The sequence below is a fragment of the Mus musculus genome, chromosome 5, assembly GCF_000001635.26.
Source record: "Mus musculus strain C57BL/6J chromosome 5, GRCm38.p6 C57BL/6J".
In the NCBI taxonomy this organism is placed as follows: Eukaryota; Metazoa; Chordata; class Mammalia; order Rodentia; family Muridae; genus Mus; species Mus musculus.
Window position 1 is genome coordinate 107615394 of NC_000071.6, and position 20274 is coordinate 107635667.

The following is a 20274-nucleotide window of genomic DNA, read 5'->3' on the forward strand; positions in this document are numbered from 1 at the left end:
ATGGAGACAGTTTCTCAATTGAGACTCCCTCCTTTCAGAAGACTCTAGGTTGTGCCAGGTTGACATAAAACTAGCCAGGATCTGTGGGATGAATAAAGGTATAGATCAGAAGAGTAAAAAGTATGGAAAGTGTCTACACTGTAAGTGTTTCAAGTAACCAGTAGAATGGTGGTGGTTATTTGCCATCCAAGGAGCACCACTTACAGTCTTGAACATCATCAAACTAAAGTGAGGACTCTGGATTGATCTCAGTGAACAGAGGCAGCAGGGGAACCAGGACAGCTGAGAAGATGGGGAAGGCCTGTTTCTGTGGGCCAAGGGAAAATGGGGAAATCGCCTTTAGAGCTGCAGAGATGGCTGGAACAGCGGTCACGGCTTCATTCCTTGTGCTTTGTGATGGTAAGAACTTGTGAAGGATGTAGTAGGAAAGACTGCCTAAGTCAGCCGTAATTCCCATCTTCAAGGACAGGAGGGCTGAGAGCCATCCCTGCAGTGCCTCCTGTGTCTGCACTAAACCAAGTACAGGCGTTCCTGGGAGTTAGCTAGTCAGTGCCGTGATCACAGTAGAGGGAGACACTTGGGCCTGACGTTTTAAATTGGCAGTCTTGAAACATCAAAATTCAAGTAAGTTCTAGTTTCATCTGTACATTAGCTTCACTTTAATTTAAAAAGTTTGGGGGTTTTGTTCTTGGCCTTAAAATTGTTTTGCAGTTTTAAAACCCCCTAGTACACCCTTGTTTGGGTCATTAAATAAGATTTACATTTGGTGGCTTGATGTCTCTGTATTGTGCCTCTAGACCTTTATATTTCTTTTTGTTTCTTCTGTTTATTTGGTGCTTAAAGGTTCTTCTTAAATTGTGGAAGGAACTTAAATAGTAGAACATTTACCGAGTGTGCATGAGGCCCTGGGTTCAAAATCTAGCACCATAAAAACTACATTTTTTTTTCTGTTCTTTTTTTCTTATGCGCATTGGCGTGTTGGTGCTCGGCCTGCATATATGTTTGTGTGAGGGTATTTGTGTAAGATCTTGGCATTATAAACAGTTGTGAACTGACATGTGAGTCCTGGGAATTAAATCTTGGTCTTAGAAGAACAGTCAGTGCTATCAACCACGGAGCCACCTCTCCAGCCCCAACACAAAAATTACTTGTAAAAGAAAGCCTCTTTGTAGTTCCTTCATAGGTACTCTGAATTTTTTTCTGTCCTCATGGACTCACTGGCTGTCATGTTTGTCCCCCTGTTTGCCCCACTTTTTCCTTTGAAGCAGCCCCAGCTGGCTTTGAACTTCTGTCACCCTGTGACAAGACATTCTGGGGAGACACAACACACATCCTACTGTACATCCCAGCTAGGGAACCCAGAACAGACCAAAGTCAAACAGTGACCCAGTGTGTCTTATTGGTATTATTACAGAGATGTGGGTGAGGGTTACTAACACGAGCAGAAATGATCAAAATCAGCTCCATTACCAAAGCTGACTCCTGCTTGGGTGACAGCTCACAGAAGCCAGGAACCTGGAGAAGGCTCAACAAGTTGGAAAGTGTCCTTTCCAGGTGACCCATTCTAAAGCTCTTCCAGGCAGCTGGGCTGGTCTCTGCTTCTTCCAGGCAGCTGTTCTGGTCTGCCATAGCATAGCATTCATTTCAGCTTGGTTTGTTTGAGAGTGACTCTCTTCCAGGCTTCATTATTTACCTTTAAGCAGGGAGAGACCTGGTGAATCTGGTCAGTTTCAGGGACTTCTGTTTTGAGCTGTTGATCATCTAGTTTGAGAAGTTCGCTACAGGATGGAATGTTTCTCTCAGAGGAAACTGCTACATTGCTACTACTGATCCTCCTGCCTCCATCGCCCACTACCTGGTTAATGTGGTGCTGGCAATGGAGTATGCTAGGGAAGCTGTGCCAACGGAACTACATCTCCAGCCCTGTATTTGCCTTTTCAGTGTTCATGGTGGTCAAACAATGTATACCCACATTGTTCAGGGCTAAGTTAATCAGTGCAGGGGCTGAAGAGGTGGTTCAGTGGTTAGGAGCACATTGCTGCTCTTGCAGAGGATCCTGGTTTACATCCTAATGACTACATGTAACTCCCAGCTGTCTGTAGATGTCTGACCTCCTCTTCTGACTTCTCCAGGCACACACTCAGGACACAGATATTTATGTAACCAAAACACCTTTTTAAAAAGCCAGGCGTGGTGACACCTTTCCTCCCAGCACTGGGCCTTTATGAGTTCAAGGCCTTCAAAACCAAAACGAACACAGTTTAACATCATGGCTGTCTCAGAAGTTAGGGTGACCAGATGAGAATTACAATATAGTCTCTGTCTGAAGAGCTGGTGGATCAGTTAAGAACCCAGCTTAAGCATGTGTAAAGTAAAACACGTAGATAACAGTTCTGACAATAAAGAAAACCTGACAACCATGTTGACTGGAGCTCACAGTGACTACAATTTAGGGAGCAGAGTGATTTTACCTTTGTCAAGGGAAGCGGTACTGTGTGCATGGAATTTGAACTTAGTTTTGAAAATGAGTAAATTTTAAGTAAAAAACAAAACCACCAAATCCAGATTTTTGTGCATGTATTTTACAGTACTTTGTCCCCTTTTTCGTTTGTTTCCTTAAGGAAGAAAAAAGAAATCTTCATCTGAAATACTCCTTTAATTATATTTGTTATGCAGTACAGCTGTAGTAAACTCAAGCAAGCTGGGTCAGTTGCCTTCAGTTTCTTCTCTCTGTGTTTTTGTTCCAGGCCTCCTGACTTTCAGCTGCTGAAGAAAGGACAAAGGTTCGTTCCAGTCAGTTTCACTGACCTGAGTGGGCCAGGTGGTGTGATCGCCTGGACTTCCTGTGCTTGTGTGCTACAAAGAAACGTGTGACACGTTCACCATTTTCCTTTGTGAGGGAAAGATGATTTGTTTGATCTGTCTGATTTATCGTGCAGCTGTCCCACTGGGGAAGTCTAATTGAAGCTGTTGAAATAGACACAAACATAGCCTCTCTCTCAGACACCACTCCTTTGTTGGTGAGGTCGTGCCAATTGTATTTGGAGAAAGGGTTTTATGGTCTTGTTTTATATGATTTTAAGATATTAATGTGTTGATCATTTGAAAGAATATCTTACATATCAATATGAAGCGCAGACTATAGATTTTTGGTTTTTGGTTTTGCCAGTCCCACCTCACAGCTCTTCATGGTGGTGTTTGCTCAGCTCCAGCCGTCTCTCAGGACAGGTCCTTTCACTCTCAGATCACATGTCCCTGGTTGCTAATCACTGCCTTAGTCACAGGGTATTGAGTACAAATAAGAGATCCTTGTTTATTGATGGACACCTTTCTGGCTTTAACCTAGTATAAAACGTCATTGCTTTAAACCTCAAGAGACAGAATGGGATATAAAGACTATGAAAGTTTCTTTCAGCTTTTCATTTATTTTTTTATATGTGTTGCCTGCATGTATGTCGATTTGCTATATGCTTGTCCAGCGGGCACAGGGAGGTCAGAAGATGGTGTTGAATCCCTGGAAGTGAAGTTAAGGGCAGTTGTGAACCACCTGGGTGCTGGGAATTGAATCCAGGTCCTCTGGGAGGGCAAGTGATCTTAACTGCGGAGCTGTCTTTCTAGCCTGTAATCTAGTTTCTTAAAGTTAAACTTTCTTTTCTTCTTATCCAAAAGTTACTTGCCTGATGATGTAGGTTAGAGTCTGGTTAAAAAAAATATATGTGATCCTGGAATTTTGGAAATTTTGATGAGTTTCTGTGTCCCACTAGGACTTGTTTTCAGCTCTTTGCTGTCTAGCTTGGCCTTCACTCCTTCCCACCATGTGCTTCTAGACTAGGCCTCAAACTCTGAGTGCTCATGGGTGCTTGTTTGTCTCAACATGAGCTGGAGGAACTTCTGCTTTGCCTTTGCTCCTTCAGAATTCTTAATGTGATTGAAACTGAATCTGAAAATCAAAATGTGCAACCATGGGACAGCTGTTATCTTATTGTTTGCATTCATGAGCGCTCAGATTTAAATATCTCTCATTGAACTATGTTGATGTGCCAACTTCATTTTTCGTTATGACTTTTGTATTTTTTCATTACATGAAAATTTCTGTATAATGGTCAGCCAGAACAAGAAAATATTAACTATTTTTTCAAGCAAAACTCAAAATTGTTGAGTAGGATAGAGTCTTTAGAGGGTTATGGTGTTTGCTATACTGCTTTAAGAATTGTAAAATGTTAGGAAAAGGCAAAGGAAAGCTGGAAAAGAATTCTGTCAAATGTGTATTAAATATGGAGAAATGAAAGCCTTCTGAAATGTCAGTGTGAGAGTATAAAATGTAAGGCTGTTTCTGAGGGACAGAAATTCTTACCGTGGGAATTCCCAGCGTCCCTGTGGGAAGCTTTGTCTCCATTGACATGGTTTTGGTGGTCTCTCCTTGTACAGCGGCAGTTCTGGAGAAGTAGTACAGTTCTTCCGAGATGCCGTGACAGCAGCAGATGTTGACGGTTCCGGCGCCTTGGAGGCGCAGTGTGACCCTGCTTCTTCCAGCTCTTGGAGTGAGCGAGCCAGTGATGAGGAGGAGCAAGGCTTTGTTTCTTCTCTTCTACCAGGAAACAGACCAAAGGCAGTGGATACAAGACCGCAGCCGCACACAAAAAGCAGCATCATGAGAAAGAAGGCTGCTCAGAACGTGGACTCCAAGGAGGGAGAGCAGACCGTGTCAGAGGTTACCGAGCAGCTGGATAATTGCAGATTAGATAGTCAGGAGAAAGTGGCCACTTGTAAACGTCCTTTAAAGAAAGAAAGTACTCAGATTTCTTCACCTGGCCCTTTGTGTGACAGATTTAACACTTCAGCCATTTCTGAACATAAACACGGTGTATCACAAGTTACGCTTGTAGGCATAAGCAAGAAGAGTGCTGAGCATTTCAGGAGCAAATTTGCCAAGTCAAATCCAGGTTCTGGGTCAGCCTCTGGTTTGGTACACGTGCGTCCTGAGGTTGCGAAGGCAAATTTACTCCGAGTTCTGTCGGACACTCTGACTGAATGGAAGACAGAAGAAACACTGAAGTTTTTATATGGCCAGAACCACGATTCTGTGTGTCTGAAACCCTCTTCAGCCTCTGAGCCTGATGAAGAACTTGATGAAGATGACATAAGTTGTGACCCAGGTAGTTGTGGTCCTGCCCTGAGTCAAGCTCAGAACACCCTAGATGCAACACTGCCCTTTAGAGGCTCAGACACAGCCATTAAGCCACTGCCAAGTTATGAGAGCTTGAAAAAGGAAACGGAGATGCTGAACCTGAGGGTCAGGGAGTTCTACAGAGGGCGCTGTGTTTTAAATGAAGACACTACCAAGTCTCAGGACTCTAAAGAGGTATGTCTTCATGATGGGTGTCTTCATGATGTCTTCATGATGGGTGTTTCAGGCTGCTCAGACTGAGAGAACTCTGCAGAGCAGACCTGGGAGCCTCTCGCTCTGCAGTGGGGTAGGTCGGTCACTTAGATAGTCAGATGTTTCTCTAGGTGACTGCAGTGGAGTAGGTCGGTTACTTAGACAGATGTTTCTCTAGGTTAATTGCAGTGTCCATTTGAAATGTTACAGATATGGCTGGGGGTGGCTTACTGGAAGCTTGAGGACCTGGGTTCAGATTCCTAGCACTAATAAAAGCTAAGCACAGCTTACCCACTGGATGTATCTGTTAGGCACTGCCAGAAGGTGGATTCCAGGGGCTCCCCGATCAGCCAGTCTAAGGGGACATCTCCAAGTTCAGTAAAAGACTATATCTAAAAGCTGAAGTAGAGAAGCGATAGAGGAAGACTGCTAGCAGCATTGATGTCTGGCCCCCACATGCCCATGAATGCACGCATACACGAGTATAAACACCTCACAAGCTCACACGCCTGTGAATTCACACACACACATGTCAAAACACCTCACAAGCTTACAAGATGAAATGTTACAGATGAAAATTCAGTAAAGGAACTTACTGGGAAGAAATGGATATAGATATTGAATATCTGCTCTGTCATCTGCTAGCTTCTTAAAGTTAATTCTTTGATGCTACTTATCTGTAAATAGAACTTGCATTGTTCACTTGTTCAGAGTGTGTCACATAACTGATAACTTGGCTCACAGTCATACATAAAGGCTGAGTGCATGCTGAGAGGAAGGAAGGAAGGACTGTGTAACATTGCAGTTCGTATCTTTGGTTCATATGTACTATCTGCGAATCATATGGCATAACGAAAAGAGTGGGTAACAGTCTTATTTTTACCATATAATTGTTACTAAGTTGTAAGTGATGTTGCCCTAAGATTAAAAATGCACTTAGAGATTTGGAGAGGTAACATGGAGCTAGAAAAAAAAATAGAGAAATTTATTGCATCTTTACAGAATTTTTGCCTAGCTTTGGACCCATATTTGAAATCTCAAATTAATCTCTATTAATATTAGACGGCATCCAAAACTTAGATTAAACTAAAAGAAACACTAGTCTCTCCCTGTGAGCTGTATAACCCACCATTACTCACTGGGTTTTGCACTAAGAAGCCTTAAAAAATAGAAATGAGTGTCTGAAGTCTATGACTTTGTTGTAGAACACTCTACAGCTTTGTGTTGGCATTTAATATCAAGTGTACGGATTATTGAATATTTACACTAAACACCCCATGACATCACTGTCCAGACCAGGAGGTGCTCCTTCCTTATAAGGAAACTTGAGCATCAGTGTCTGCCCCTGACCCCTTTGCAGTTTTACTGTCAGACATAGTAGTGGAGATTACTTGGCCAGTTTTTGAACAGCCTGTATTTGTCCAGTTTGTTTCATAATACCATGTGGTTTTGTTTGGTTTGATTCTAGGCATCCGTGCTGTTGTGTATCCCTGTAGTCCTTGCTGCATATACACTGCACAAGTGTAGTAGCCCCGAGTCACCTGTGCCCCATGAGCCCCAAGCCTGCCTTTTGTGTAACTTTCCTGATGGAAAAGAAATGTCTTTTTACCTTGAATAAGGATCCACAATCCAAGGGAAGTTTCCATCTAGGTCCACTTTGTAAGACTGAGTATGCTAGGATTACCGATGGGCTGGGTAGCCGCAGCTGCATCACTGAAAAGTCCCCCAGCATTGAGTGATGGTTACTGAGGCTGCTCCCAACAGCAGCCAGCCTTCCACCTCTTACATACTCTGCCACCAAAGCCACATGCAGTAAGAGGGAAGTGTGGCCAGGATCTGGTATAGGCCTTCTATGATGAAGTGGTCACCGCTCCCATAGACCCAGCTGCCATGACTGCAGTGACAGGTACTGTACTTCATGATGGACACTAGTCACAGTGTCACCAGGGAGAATGTGGCCCTTGCTGCACCCCTGCTTGATGAGTGCTTAGAAATGCTCTGTTGCTCGGTTCTGCATCTGGTGGCTCTTTCATATATATAGTTCCAGTTGTCTGCTAAAAGTTTTAACTGTCATTTCATTGAAAATGTTAAATGTCTTTATATAGCATCATACAGTATACCACTTAACAGTAATAAAAATTTGCTATTGTCTTATTTTATTAGACATCAAACATTGTATATTAACATGTTACAAGCTGAATCTAGTGGTGTGTTCCTATAATCCCAGTGTTTGGAATGCTAAAGCAGGATCGTGAGTTCGAAACCTGAGATGCAGGATATTGTTAGCATCCTCTAGGATGATCTGTTTACCTCTAGAGATTTCCAGTCACCCACGTCACCATACCTGAGCAGGACTTGAGGGGACTCAGTGGTGGCAGCAGTCCTCAAGAGTCAGTTTTCCTTCAGCGCGTGCTCCTTCCAAGTCTGTCCTTCCACTGGGGAGCATTACCCATAACCCTCCTCCTTTGGCATGCCTGACCTGTGACTCCATTAGAAACTCTGCTGAGGTTCTCAGGATCTGAGTTGTTTCTTCCAGGCTTAGCCCAGCGCTCTCCTGAGTTACCCTCTCCAGGGTCTCAGCCCAGATTTCTTACTACCTTGCTAGCTTGTTTGTGGGTTGGTTTGTTTCCCTTCCAGTTCTCTCATCCCTAGTTCACTGGAATGACCTTCCCCCTTTCTGCAAACACTTTCCCACAAGTCGTAATTCTTACGTTAATCCTTAAATATACTTTTATATTTTATAGCAAGTTTAGTAGTTTGCAGAGGAGACCACTACCCTCCAAGGAGGGCAGATGGCCGGCATGAAGCTCAGGTTTAAATGTTCAGTTCTCAAGTCTTTTTCTGTACTAGAAGAGTACACATTTCTAGTTAATGTTACTGCTCTACTCATTTAAAAAAAAAAAAAAAAGTTTCTCTGTTTGCTTTAAGAGTGTGCTTCAGCGTGACCCCAGCTTCCCGCTGATAGATTCAAGTTCCCAGAACCAGATTAGAAGACGGATTGTTCTTGAAAAACTGAGCAAAGTGTGAGTATGGACGTGTCGTTCTGGCATTTTAAGAGATTTAAATTAACTCAGTAATTTTATGAATTTGCAATTTATAAATATTAACCTTGAATTCTGAACATTTTTTAATGATTTGAAAAGCTTGCATGAGCTGGTACAACCACTCTGGAAATCAGTTTGGCGATTCCTCAGAATATTAGACATAGTACTACCTGAGGACCCAGCTATACAACTCCTGGGCATATACCCAGAAGATGCTCCAACATATAACAAGGACACATGCTCCACTATGTTCATAGCAGCCTTATTTATAATAGCCACAAGCTGGAAAGAACCCAGATGCCCCTCAACAGAGGAATGGATACAGAAAATGTGGTACATTTACATAATGGAGTACTACTCAGCTATTAAAAATGATGAATTCATAAAATTCTTAGGTAAATGGGTGGAACTAGAAAATATCCTGAGTGAGGTAACCCAATCACAAAAGAACACAGATGGAGTGCACTCACTGATAGGTGGGTATTAGTCCTAAAACTCCAAATAACCACGATACAATTCACAGACCACAGGAAGCTCAATAAGGAGGAAGACCACAGTGTGGGGGCTTCAGTCCTTCTTAGAAGGAGAACAAAATACTCACAGGCACAAATATGGAGATAAAGTGTAGAGCAGAGACTGAAGGAAAGACCGTCCAGAGACTGTCCCACCTGGGGATTCATCCCATATACAGTTACCAAACCCAGACACTATTGTGGATGCCAAGAAGTGCATGCTGACAGGAGCCTGATATAACTGTCTCCTGAGAGGCCCTGCCAGAGCCTGACAAATGCTTGCACCCAGCCATTGGACTGAGCATGGGGTTCCCAATAGAGGAGTTAGAGAAATGACTGATGGAGCTGAAGGGGTTTGCAGCCCCATATGAAGAACAATATCAACCAACCAGAGCTCCCAGGGACTAAGCCATCAACCAGAGAGTACACATGGCTCCAGCTGCATACGTAGCAGAAGATGGCCTTGTCATGCATCAGTGGGAGGATAGGTCCTTGGTCCTATGAAGGCTCAATAGATGCCTCAGTGTAGGGGAATCGGGGGCAGGGAAGTGGGTGTGGCTAGGTGAATGGAGGAACACCCTCATAGAAGCAGGGGGAAGGAGAATGGCATGGGGGGTTTCCAGGAGTGGGGGAAACTGGGAAAGAAGATAACATTTGAAATGTAAATAAAGAAAATATCCAAGAAAAAGAAAAAGGAAAAGGAAAAAAGAAAATTATAAAGGTGGGGGAAGAGAAAGGCTTGCATGAATTTCCTCACTTGAAAATTTTCCATCTTATGATTTATTTTTTCAGATATGTTTTAGTAATTATTTTTGTAGGTGACATAGGAGTGTCATAAAGGAGAAAAGTGAGATTGTAGGCTAGAAAAACAAACTATCTCACACCTTCCTAAGCCAGCAAAGAGAGAGCTGTTAAAACAAGGGCAGGGAGCCTCCACCCTTGTGAACAGCCATGCCACTGGACATTCCACAGCTGGTGGGCTCGATCAGCATGTCTGCATGGCCATAGGCCCATTTCACACCCAAGAACATAAGTTTCTTTCGGTTCAACGTTGCTTTGGCTTGAAGTGCCCTGTAATGGGAAGGATTGTTCTTAAAATCAGCCATTCACAAGTAACACTTACAAAACTGCCCGTTTCTGTTTAAAACAAAAACAAAACAAAGTTTACAAATCTTTTTTCCGAGGTAAGAGATCGACCGTGAACTTTCCAACCTGCAATTTTATTTATTTATTTATTTTAAGCAAGGAAACAAGAAGTGTGTTAATCACTAGTTGGAGATTTGGAGATAAAATCGTCTTGATAAGATTAGTCCAAGGGCAGTGCTTTCATCATGAAGCTATGGAATTAAATGCCATCAGCCAGAGTGGTTTTGTATTCCAGGCCTTACTCTCTGTAGCACAGACTAAAGCAGCAGGGCTAACTGTGAATGGTGCTTGACTTCTCACTAGTCCTGAGGCACCTTAACCTTTGAGACTTCCTCAGTGTCACTGTTGGCGAGGAAAACCCAGAGGGAGGCACAACATGTCATTGTTTGTTTGTTTGTTCTTTTCTCCTCAGATTGCCTGGACTTTTGGGTCCTCTTCAGATTACAATGGGAGATATTTACACTGAACTTAAAAACCTCATTCAGACTTTCAGGTTAGTGTTAATGGTATAATTTTTCCGTCTCTGTTACTGACTGTATTGATTGTCTTGTGAAGTGACAGGTGGATGGGAACATGAGCAGAGGAAGGGATTGACCTCTGTGGACTCATCTTAGACTCAGTGCTGTTTCTTCTTCTTGATTCTGTTGAATACATCTCCATTTTGTCTCGAGTTCTGACACATTTTACTTTGGATAGCTTGCTTGTAAAGTAACTTCATTTAGGAGGAAAATTTTAGGATGAAGAAAGATGACTCTGTCAGTAGGAAGCCAGCCTTGTGAGCGTAATACCTGCATTCAGCCCCAGATGCTAACTTTAAAAAATGAAAAAGCTGGCATGATTGTGTGCGGATAATCTTAGTGCTGAGGAGGTAGAGGCAGGCCTGTTGGCTGGCCAGCCTAGGCTACTTAACAAGTTCTAGGCCACAGGGAGGAGACCCTAACTGAAAAATGGTAGACAACAGCTGAAGAACTAAACCTAAGGTTATCCTCTGACCTCCCTATACACACATACACACCTTCCCACATGCACACACAAACCTCCTCATATACACACAGAGACCTCCCTTTATACATATATGCACACAAACCTCACATATATCCATATATAAGAAATTAGTAATAGGCATGTATGTGTGTGCACATACTTACACGTGTGTACATGTGCATGTTTGTTCACGTTTGTGGGGGAATGGGAGTGAGACTCAAGACCTGACACATGAGCATATACCCTGCCACCGCCAAGTCCTGTCCTCTAGAGAATCTTCGAGGAGAACTTGCAGCGTCTTCTGCAGCACTCCTGTGTCAGGTCACCTTGTGTTCTACTGTATCATAAGGTGCTCCGACTCAGCAAACCTTAGCAAAGCAGAGGAAAAGGCAGCTCAGCAAACAGCACCGTGAGCTTGGAGAGGAATGCAGAGACCTGACACTGCATCAGATTTCATTCACCAGTCGGGGCTCCACTGTGAGCTCCCTAACAGGACTTAGGAGTAAGGGCAAGTGTGTTCTCAGGCCCGTGTTTCCCTCCACTTCACGTGTCCTGCCTTTCTTCTTTAGTCACCTCTTCCTACAACTTAAGTTTTCCACAGGCAAATATTTTACTAGACAGTATTTATCTACTTCCTGTGTTTAGGCCCTGAACACACATTCAGATATAGTCTTTTCCTGAAGCATCTTATTAACTACAGTGGGAAACATGTATTGCTTTCATGTGTTGCATACTAGGCTGAGAATTTGCTAAAAGAATAGCTCTTGTTAGTGCTACACACACACAAAGGAAACTACATAAGGTGAGAGGTGTGCTGATCAGCCCATTTTTTTCTGGTGAATATAGATATATAGTCACATATAAATTTACCCACTATCCCTCAGTAAAGCTGGAAAATGATGACAGGCATAATAAACCTCAGGGGAGGACCATAGCAGTGGTTCTGAAGCTTATGGTAGGAGGTTGCCTTGCAGATTAGGAAGATGCTACTTATGGAATACTGTCATAAAGAATTGGTGTGGGAGCTGAAATATAAGCCAGGTGGTAGAGCACACCTTTCATCCCAGCACGTGGGAATTAGAGGCAGGTGGTATCTGTGAGTTTGAAGCCAGTCTAGTCTATAGAGTGACTTCCAGGATAGCTAAGGGTACACAGAGAAACCCTGTCTCAGAGAGACAGAGACAGACAGAGAGAGAAGCTGAAATATGAAGAGTAGTAAGTCTGCCATGTGGTCTGGGGATGTGGTTCTGTGGTAGAATATGCAGTTAGCATGCCTGAGGGTCAGGTTAGGACAGACCCCAGAACCCCTCTAACTTATTAGCACTGCATTACAGCTTCCATTCCCTAAGCTGGCAGCTTTCCTAATGTATAGTCCAAGCACCTGTGTGGTTTTCTCATGCACATATCAAAGGGACATTCTTTGACATGGGAGTATTCTTGAGTATACTTGAGGACTTCCAAGTGTATTACGTTGAAAACCAGTAATTTTACCAGACCAAAACTTGAAAAACCCAAAGAGCCTAATGGGATTATTGTGAAAGCTTGTGTAAGGAATCTACTGTGCAACTTATGTTACTGATGAAGCTCCTCTGACACATGCGCTAGCCAGGACAAGAGGCTCTTCAGTGGTTCTTCAGTCCTGACACACAGACTGCAGATAGGCCGAAAGTCACTTTCAAATGCCCCGCACTTTTAAAGATTTCTTTATTTAATTTATATGAGTATGTGAGTACACTGTAGCTGTCTTCAGACACACCAGAAGAGGGCGTCAGACCCCCTTACACATTGTGAGCTAGGGGTTGGACTCTGGACCTCTGGAAGAGCAGTCACTGCTCTAAACTGCTGAGCCATCTCTCCAGCCCCCTCAAATGTCCCCTTTAATGTATAAACTTATTTTATCACTTTTTCTGTCATTCCTATTTTGCAACCAGACCCCTTCCAATTACTTTTTTCATTAGTCACAATAATTAAATGATTAAATGATCTATTGGCTTTAAAATTATCCAAGTTAGTAGTGTGGTAGTTAAGTATGGAGCTGTGGAGATGAAACATGGATGGTCAGATGATTGTTGTCTGAATAATAAGGAGTATACAGATCTTATTTTGTGTTTTTTCTACTGTTACATATGATTGAAATTTAATAAAGTCATCTGTGAGAAACAAACCAAAAAGTAAGCATTACCTTGGTAGGGGGCACTATAGAATTATGCTCTAATTTTGGGGTCTATAGCTCCAATAAAGATTAATCTCCCTGACTACCTTCAGGGAGATGTCAGGTGCTCCAGGGAATAAGGAACCCTGTGCTTCTGACAGGACAATGTGATCTATAACCTGTTTCCTCTGAAAAAATTAAGTCACTTGGTAGTGACTACTATGGAGATCTCCTTCTAATCAATACTGACCAATGGGGAAAAGTTGATATAAATAACAATATTTTTCTTTTTGAAATGGTCATCAATACGAAGAGCTTGTAGAACAGCCATTCTTGAGCCATTTAACAACTACAAGTGTGTGGCTTGATCCCTGGAGACCAGGTGTCTTTTGATTAGTTAGGGTTGTGCTCAGACAGCAGTATAGCTTAAAAGCCCCCTAGGTGATTTCAGCATACAGAGTTGAGAGGCTATTTAGGGCTCTCTGAAGAACTTTTCATGCTTGAGTAGAGAACTGCCCACTCCTATCTACCCACTCCCTAGTGGACTTTGTCTGTTACCACTCACCTGGCATAGCACAGAGCAGGCTCTGCCCAGCAGGTTAAGACTCTTATCTGAGCAGAGGTGGATTAAAATCCTCTTTAAATTACCTGTGTGGTGAATCAAGACTACTGTTCTAAACATGTATACATTTTAAATAATGTGCCTAATACCCAGGGAAGCGAGAGAGGGAATTGGATGCCCTGGAACTGGAGTTACAGATGGCTGTGAGCCACGTGGCATGTGAATTGAACCTGGTTCTCTGGAAGAGCAGCCCTTGTTTTCTACCCCTTAGCCATCCCTCCAGCCCCTTTTGTTTTTTAATTATTAGTTATACAAAGTAAACATACTTATTTAGCATATATAGTAGAAATTCTATGGATCAGTAATATGAAAACGAGTGAAACTTTGCTATCCAGATAATGTAACAGAAATGCTGTGAGATAAAAACACAGTATCTGTGGCTTGAATGAGAAGGCCCCCATGGGTGCATGAATTTGAATACTTGGTCTCTGATTGATAGAACTGTTTAGGAAGGATTAGGAGATGTGGCCTTGATGGAAGACATGTGTCACTGGAGTGGAGGCTTGAGGTTGCAAAAGCCCAAGCCATTCCTGGTAAGCTGTCTGTCTCCTGCTAAGGATCAGATGTAAGATCTAAGCTACTGCTCTAGGGACATGCCATGCCTGCTGCTGCCAAGCTCCGAGTCATGGTGGTCATGGTCTCTCCTTCTGAAGCTGTAAGTCCCGATAGACTTTTCTGTAAGTTGCCTTGGTCGTGACACTTTGTCAGGGCAATAGAAAGGTAACTATCACAACCCTTCCTTGTGTTTCCCCAGTTCCTGGAATAGTGGTAGATATTACACATGTGCTACATTGTTTTTCCTGCATGACAAAATGGACTCATGAAATATTAAATGTGTGTTACCTGAAGGTTTACAAACAACAAAAAACAAAAATTCAAAACAGAATTCTAGGCCTGATGGTGCACACCTTTAATCTCAGTACTCAGAGGCAGGGGTGAGCCAGCCCAAGGCTACATAATGAGATCCTCTCTCACACATGCACAGATATACACACAACCACCCAAGAGGTTGTTTTGTCATTTTTATTCCTGCTATTCAACTCTTTGTGGTTATATACTGGATTCCATTTTGTTTGCTACAATACAGTGAACAAACAGCCCTTATCTCGTGGTGCCTCATCCGGCCAAAGGGCTGTCCGCACGTTTTAGTATTGTTATGTGACTCTTCTCTTGTCCAGTGGTCTCCATTTCTTCCAAGAAGCTGAAAAGCAGAATGAGAAGCTTTGGTGTTAGATAACCTGGTGGGGAAAGACAGCAAGGGGAGATGCATTTAAAGAAAGGGCTAATGGGAGATCAGGAGCAAACTGGTCCTATCTGAGATCATCCAACAGAAGAGCTTGATCAGAGGGGCAAGATGGCTCAGCAGTTCAAAAGGCACTTGCTGTTGATATGAGTCTGATCTCTAGACTCTTACAGAAAGATGAAGTAGGACCCAGCTCTACAGAATTGTACTCTGACCTTCATACATGTGTCGTAGCACACAGACTCAACATATACCATAGGCACATAAAAAAAAAAAGAAAAATTTAAGAAACCTGAAAATGGGACTGGAGGTAGGATCAATGGTAAAGAGCACTTACTGCTCCTCCAGGAGGCCTGAGTTCACTGTGTGTGTGTGTGTGTGTGTGTGTGTGTGTGTGTGTGTGTGTGTGTGTGTGTGTGTTGTGTGTTGTGTGTGTGTGTGAGATTTTATGTGTCTTATATAGATGTGAATGTTTTTTATTTGGAATTTATTGGAACGACTTAACCATGGTTGCAGTAGTTGTTGTTTTTGTTGTTGTTGTTTCAAGACAGGGTTTCTCTGTGTGTAGCCCTGGCTGTCCTGGAACTCACTCTATAGACCAGGTTGGCCTCAAACTCACAGAGATCCACCTGCCTCTGTCACCTGAGTGCTGGGATTAAAGGTGTGTGCCACCACCCCTGAATTGAATTCTTAATACTCACATGGTGGCTCACTACTATCTATAACTCCAGTTCCACTAGATCTGACACCCTCTTCTGGCCTGCACTGGATGCAAATGGAGTACAGACGCACATGCAGGAAAAACACCCATACATATAAAGTTAAAAACGAAGCCTGAGAACAGGAGTGAGCCTGATGTAGTCATTGAGCATTTAGGGTGCTGATAAACCTAGGAAAGTAATGGAAGTCAGGAGGAGAGATCCGCCCGCGGTCAGAGCCGTGGAACTGTGTGGGGCACAGAGCAGCCTAGCCCTACCAGACACAAGGGGCATGTGTGCTCATGCTGCATGTGTCATGTGTCTGATACAGAAACTGGAATTCAGGAAGGAGGTCCAGACTGGAGCTGGAAGGTTTGAGAGTGTCAGCCCATAGTGCTCTTGGTGTCATAAGACTGTCTGCAGAGACCACGAGAGACTTGGGTCAGAAGCCCTGGTTGCTCGGAGTTAAGAGGTTGGCAAGTGATACCACAGAGAGAGGGAGAAACCAGGTGGAGATGTCCAAAGAGGGACGGCTCTGCTCACCTGTGTCGGAGCTGGCAAGTCGTGACAGAAAGCTGATCTGCCAATGTGTGCCTTTTATACACCTGATCTTCACAGAAGCCTGTGAAGAAAAGTGGGGCTGCTGACCCTTCTCAAAGATTGGTTAGTTTAGACTTTTAAAAGCTTTATAGTTCTCGATCTTACAGCACAAGCCATTGCTGTTTTATTCAGGAATTTTTCCCCTGTGCCCATATCTTCGAGGCTTTTCCCCACTTTCTCCTCCATAAGTTTCAGTGTCTCTGGTTTTATGTGAAGTTCCTTGATCCACTTAGATTTGACCTTAGTACAAGAGACAAAGTTTGGAGCTGAGACAAAAGGATGGACCATCTAGAGACTGCCATATCCAGGGATCCATCCCATAATTAGCCTCCAAACGATGACACCATTGCATACACTAGCAAGCGTTGGCTGAAAGGACCCTGATATAGCTGTCTCTTGTGAGACTATGCCGGGGCCTAGCAAACACATAAGTGGATGCTCACAGTCAGCTATTGGATGGAGCACAGGGCCCCCAATGGAGGAGCTAGAGAAAGTAACCAAGGAGCTAAAGAGATCTGCAACCCTGTAGGTGCAACAACATTATGAACTAACCAGTACCCCGGAGCTCTTGACTCTAGCTGCATATGTATCAAAAGATGGCCTAGTCGGCCATCACTGGAAAGAGAGGCCCATTGGACACTTTATATGCCCCAGTACGGGGGAATGCCAGGGCCAAAAAAAATGGGAATAGGTGGGTAGGGAAGTGGGGGGGGAGGTTATAGGGGACTTTTGGGATAGCATTCTAAATGTAATTGAGGAAAATACATAATAAAAAAACAAAAAACAAAAAAACAAAAAAAAAAAAGCTTTATAGACCTGGCTAGCCTCAGACTCACAGATATTCCCCTGCCTCTGCCTCTCCAGTGTTGGGATTAAAGTTGTGTACTACCAGTCCTGGCTTAAAGTTTTAATGTTAGTACATATCAGAGTCCATAACAGAAGTGAGTGACAGAGCTGCACTAATGTCCTCATTAGCTGACTATTATATTGTACTTCCATTTTATAGCGAGACCTTTTTTGATTTTGAAAAAAACATTCTTTCTAAACTATAGAGAAAATCTGGATTGATAAATTAGTAGATGTTAAATTTTCTAAAGTTTCATTCAGATGTTAAGTAAAGACAGCTATGAGATAATAAATTCAAAAATACTGATTTGAATGCCCATTGGTTACAAGTATTGCTCTGGGAACTTGGAATAAATAGATAGAGAATGCTGCTTCTTTGACACATTAAATTATAATTCTTATCACAAACTTAAACTCAAAGGTAAATCTTGATGTCTTTCAGATTATCAAATAGAAACATTATACACAAACCTGTGGAGTGGACTTTAATTGCTGTGGTCTTGCTGTTACTGTAAGTACTCATTCAGATTCTGTCTCTAAAGGAACAGTTTGGTGAGGGAAAACAGTCACTGTTTTGGAGAATGCCTTCTTCATATTCTGGGCCTTATTCTCTGACTTTTGTGCAGTAAGGTAGTTTCCATGTATGCTGTATTTTGAGAAGCTGTAATGTTACCTTGTGTCTCTACCATCTTAAGAGAATCAGTTCTCATAAGTATTTCTCTTTTGTTGGAAATTTATACAGTAGTCTTACAGTTCCTTGTTATTAACTGTTCTATCAAGACTGAATGAACTTCATTGTCTGACATCTGTTTTTATATATATTTCATTTTTGGACATAGTTTGTGTTTAGTAGTAATAGATAAGTCTTACTTTCTAAATGTACATTTTAAAATTAACAGGTTTAAAGGAGCTAAGTAAATTATATGAGCATACATAAAACATTTAAAACTCACTTACCTCTTAAGAAACCACTGGTGGTTTCTAAGGCTATTTTTCAAAAGGGTTAAAACCATTTAGTAGGTGTAGTGTTTTTCAGCTTGAATTGGGGAAATCTTTTGAGGCTCACTCATTGCTTTTGCTGCTGTTGCTGGTGGTGTTGGTTAGGCCATTGAAGCCCACAGGCAACTGGAAACTTACAGATGCTCACGCTCAGTCACGCTCATGATGTCTCCAGCACTGCTCTCTCTTTCTTTGATATTACTTTAGACTGACATGTGCCTTCCCTGTCCTAAGAAAAGCTGTGTGAGAAGGATTAGCTTAGGCTTCAGTGAGCCGGAATCTGTGTCACCCGAACAGATACAACTCACATGATTCATTAAATCAGAACACAGAAAATAACTTTACTTGAATGCTCTGATATAAATTTTTAATCAATCCTAAGAACAAATCTTTTGTTATTTCTACTATTCAGTGTTCCAGTTGAATTGGCAGTTCATGAAAAATATATTATTAATTTTTAAAAGGTTTTCTACTGTATGAAATGTGTAAATATTTTGGTCACTGACAGAAAAAATATCAATAACTGTGCTTACCCACAGTATCATATACCTGATAATAAATGCTCGTAGACAACTCTCTAACTGTCCTTTTGTAGTTTATTACACTAAGAGGGAAGCAGGGTTTAGGTTGACATGTTAGAGGCATGAGCAGTGATCTCAGAATCTTGCTTCTGTCACTGAAGACATACGAGGCCTTTACTTTTTGTATTAAACTACTGCCACATCTCCAGCATGTCTAGCAATTAGAAGAGTGAGCCAGGCAGTGGTGGCTCACACTAATCCGAGCACTCAGGATGCAAAGACAGGTAGATATCTGAGTTCAAGGCCCGCTGGTCTACAGAATGAGTTCCAAGAAAGCCAGGGCCACACAGAGAAAGCCTGTCTTTGGGGGGAAGGGGGAATGTTGAAAAACACAATAGTAAAATGTAGTATTAAAATTTAGTTGTATGCTTTTTATCTGAAACTATTCCCATGTTCAATCTTAAAATCGTAGCTGTGAGAACCGCTGTGTCCTATGTCAGTCTTATGCCCTGACCCTACAGGGAGATCCAGCCTTCCCAGCCACTGAGCCTTTTGATTCGTAGACAGCTCAGTCATTTCTGGAGTAGGTCCTTTGGCTTTGAAAATCTTGTGTCACTGTAGATCCCATGTTCCAAGGTACTTGTTCTTGAAATCTTGTGTCTTTGCCATGGGTCTTCTTAGCAGTTCCCAATCAGCCAATTTGCACACTGTGTAGCCTCAGATTTCAGGTGTCCCTCTTTGTCTTTTATCATTACCTCCTAAGACTTCTATCTCAGTACACATTATTTCATTTATTTCTTTTTTCACAAAGCCCCCTTTAGCCGTTCACGTTACCCTAAGGAACCTGTCACTTAGCTGTTGGCCCCTTTCACCCTCAGCCCATCCCTCTAAAGTATTAAGCATGTTAGGAATAGAACTTAAACATTTTTCATTTAGAATTTTAAATAAAAATTTAAATATTTAAAGCGAATCCCACTCATGTCTATAGGGTATAATTGTATTTGGTATACCATCCCCCTTCTTCCTATATTTAACAAAAAAAGCATTGCCCCTTAATATGAGGGTCAGTGCGAGACAGAGAGTCTCCCATGGAAAGTGTAGAGAACTCAGATGCCCAGAGATACTCTTAGCCAGAGCCAAAGGGAGTCAGGCACAGATTTGTGTAAATGGCCTTCCTTTTCCGCTATTAAGTTATTGCCACCAAACTGCGTAGAGGCATGAAAGCCCGTCCTGGGCACTCTTCAGAGACCTTCACAGGAATCTGCTTGCAGATTTTCATGGAGGGTTACTCACAAACTAGGCATTCTGAAATGCATATTCAAACCAAACATAAATGTGTAGAGCAACCGTTCTGACTGAGAAAGGAGGTATAGACTGCAGGAGGCTCAGCACTCAGGCCTGACTCTGGTCTCCAGGTCCCGCAAGTTGTCAGAACAGATACCTGAGAGTTGTCCTCTGGTCCCCACACACATGCTGTGGATGTGGACAACAGTACTCACACACACGATAAATAAGTATTTTAAAAGA

At 42.5% G+C, this 20274-nt stretch overlaps 1 protein-coding gene and 1 long non-coding RNA gene across 15 annotated transcripts in view; one reads left to right on the forward strand and one right to left on the reverse strand.

Moving 5' to 3' along the window:
• Positions 1-20274, forward strand: part of Rpap2 (RNA polymerase II associated protein 2) — a 64481-nt gene that overhangs the window by 18021 nt on the left and 26186 nt on the right. For all 14 annotated transcript variants that reach the window (NM_001359918.1, NM_001163462.2, XM_006534900.3 and 11 more), the window contains 5 exons: positions 2748-2783; positions 4429-5362; positions 8309-8403; positions 10495-10575; positions 17670-17738. In NM_001359918.1, coding sequence (NP_001346847.1) covers positions 2748-2783; positions 4429-5362; positions 8309-8403; positions 10495-10575; positions 17670-17738 — 1215 coding nt within the window. The remainder of the gene's footprint in view (positions 1-2747; positions 2784-4428; positions 5363-8308; positions 8404-10494; positions 10576-17669; positions 17739-20274) is intronic.
• On the reverse strand, positions 14857-18457 carry A930041C12Rik (RIKEN cDNA A930041C12 gene). The gene is made up of 3 exons (NR_046195.1): positions 18185-18457; positions 16325-16403; positions 14857-15041 (listed from the first exon to the last, which is right to left on the reverse strand). It is a non-coding gene; the product is annotated as an RIKEN cDNA A930041C12 gene (long non-coding RNA).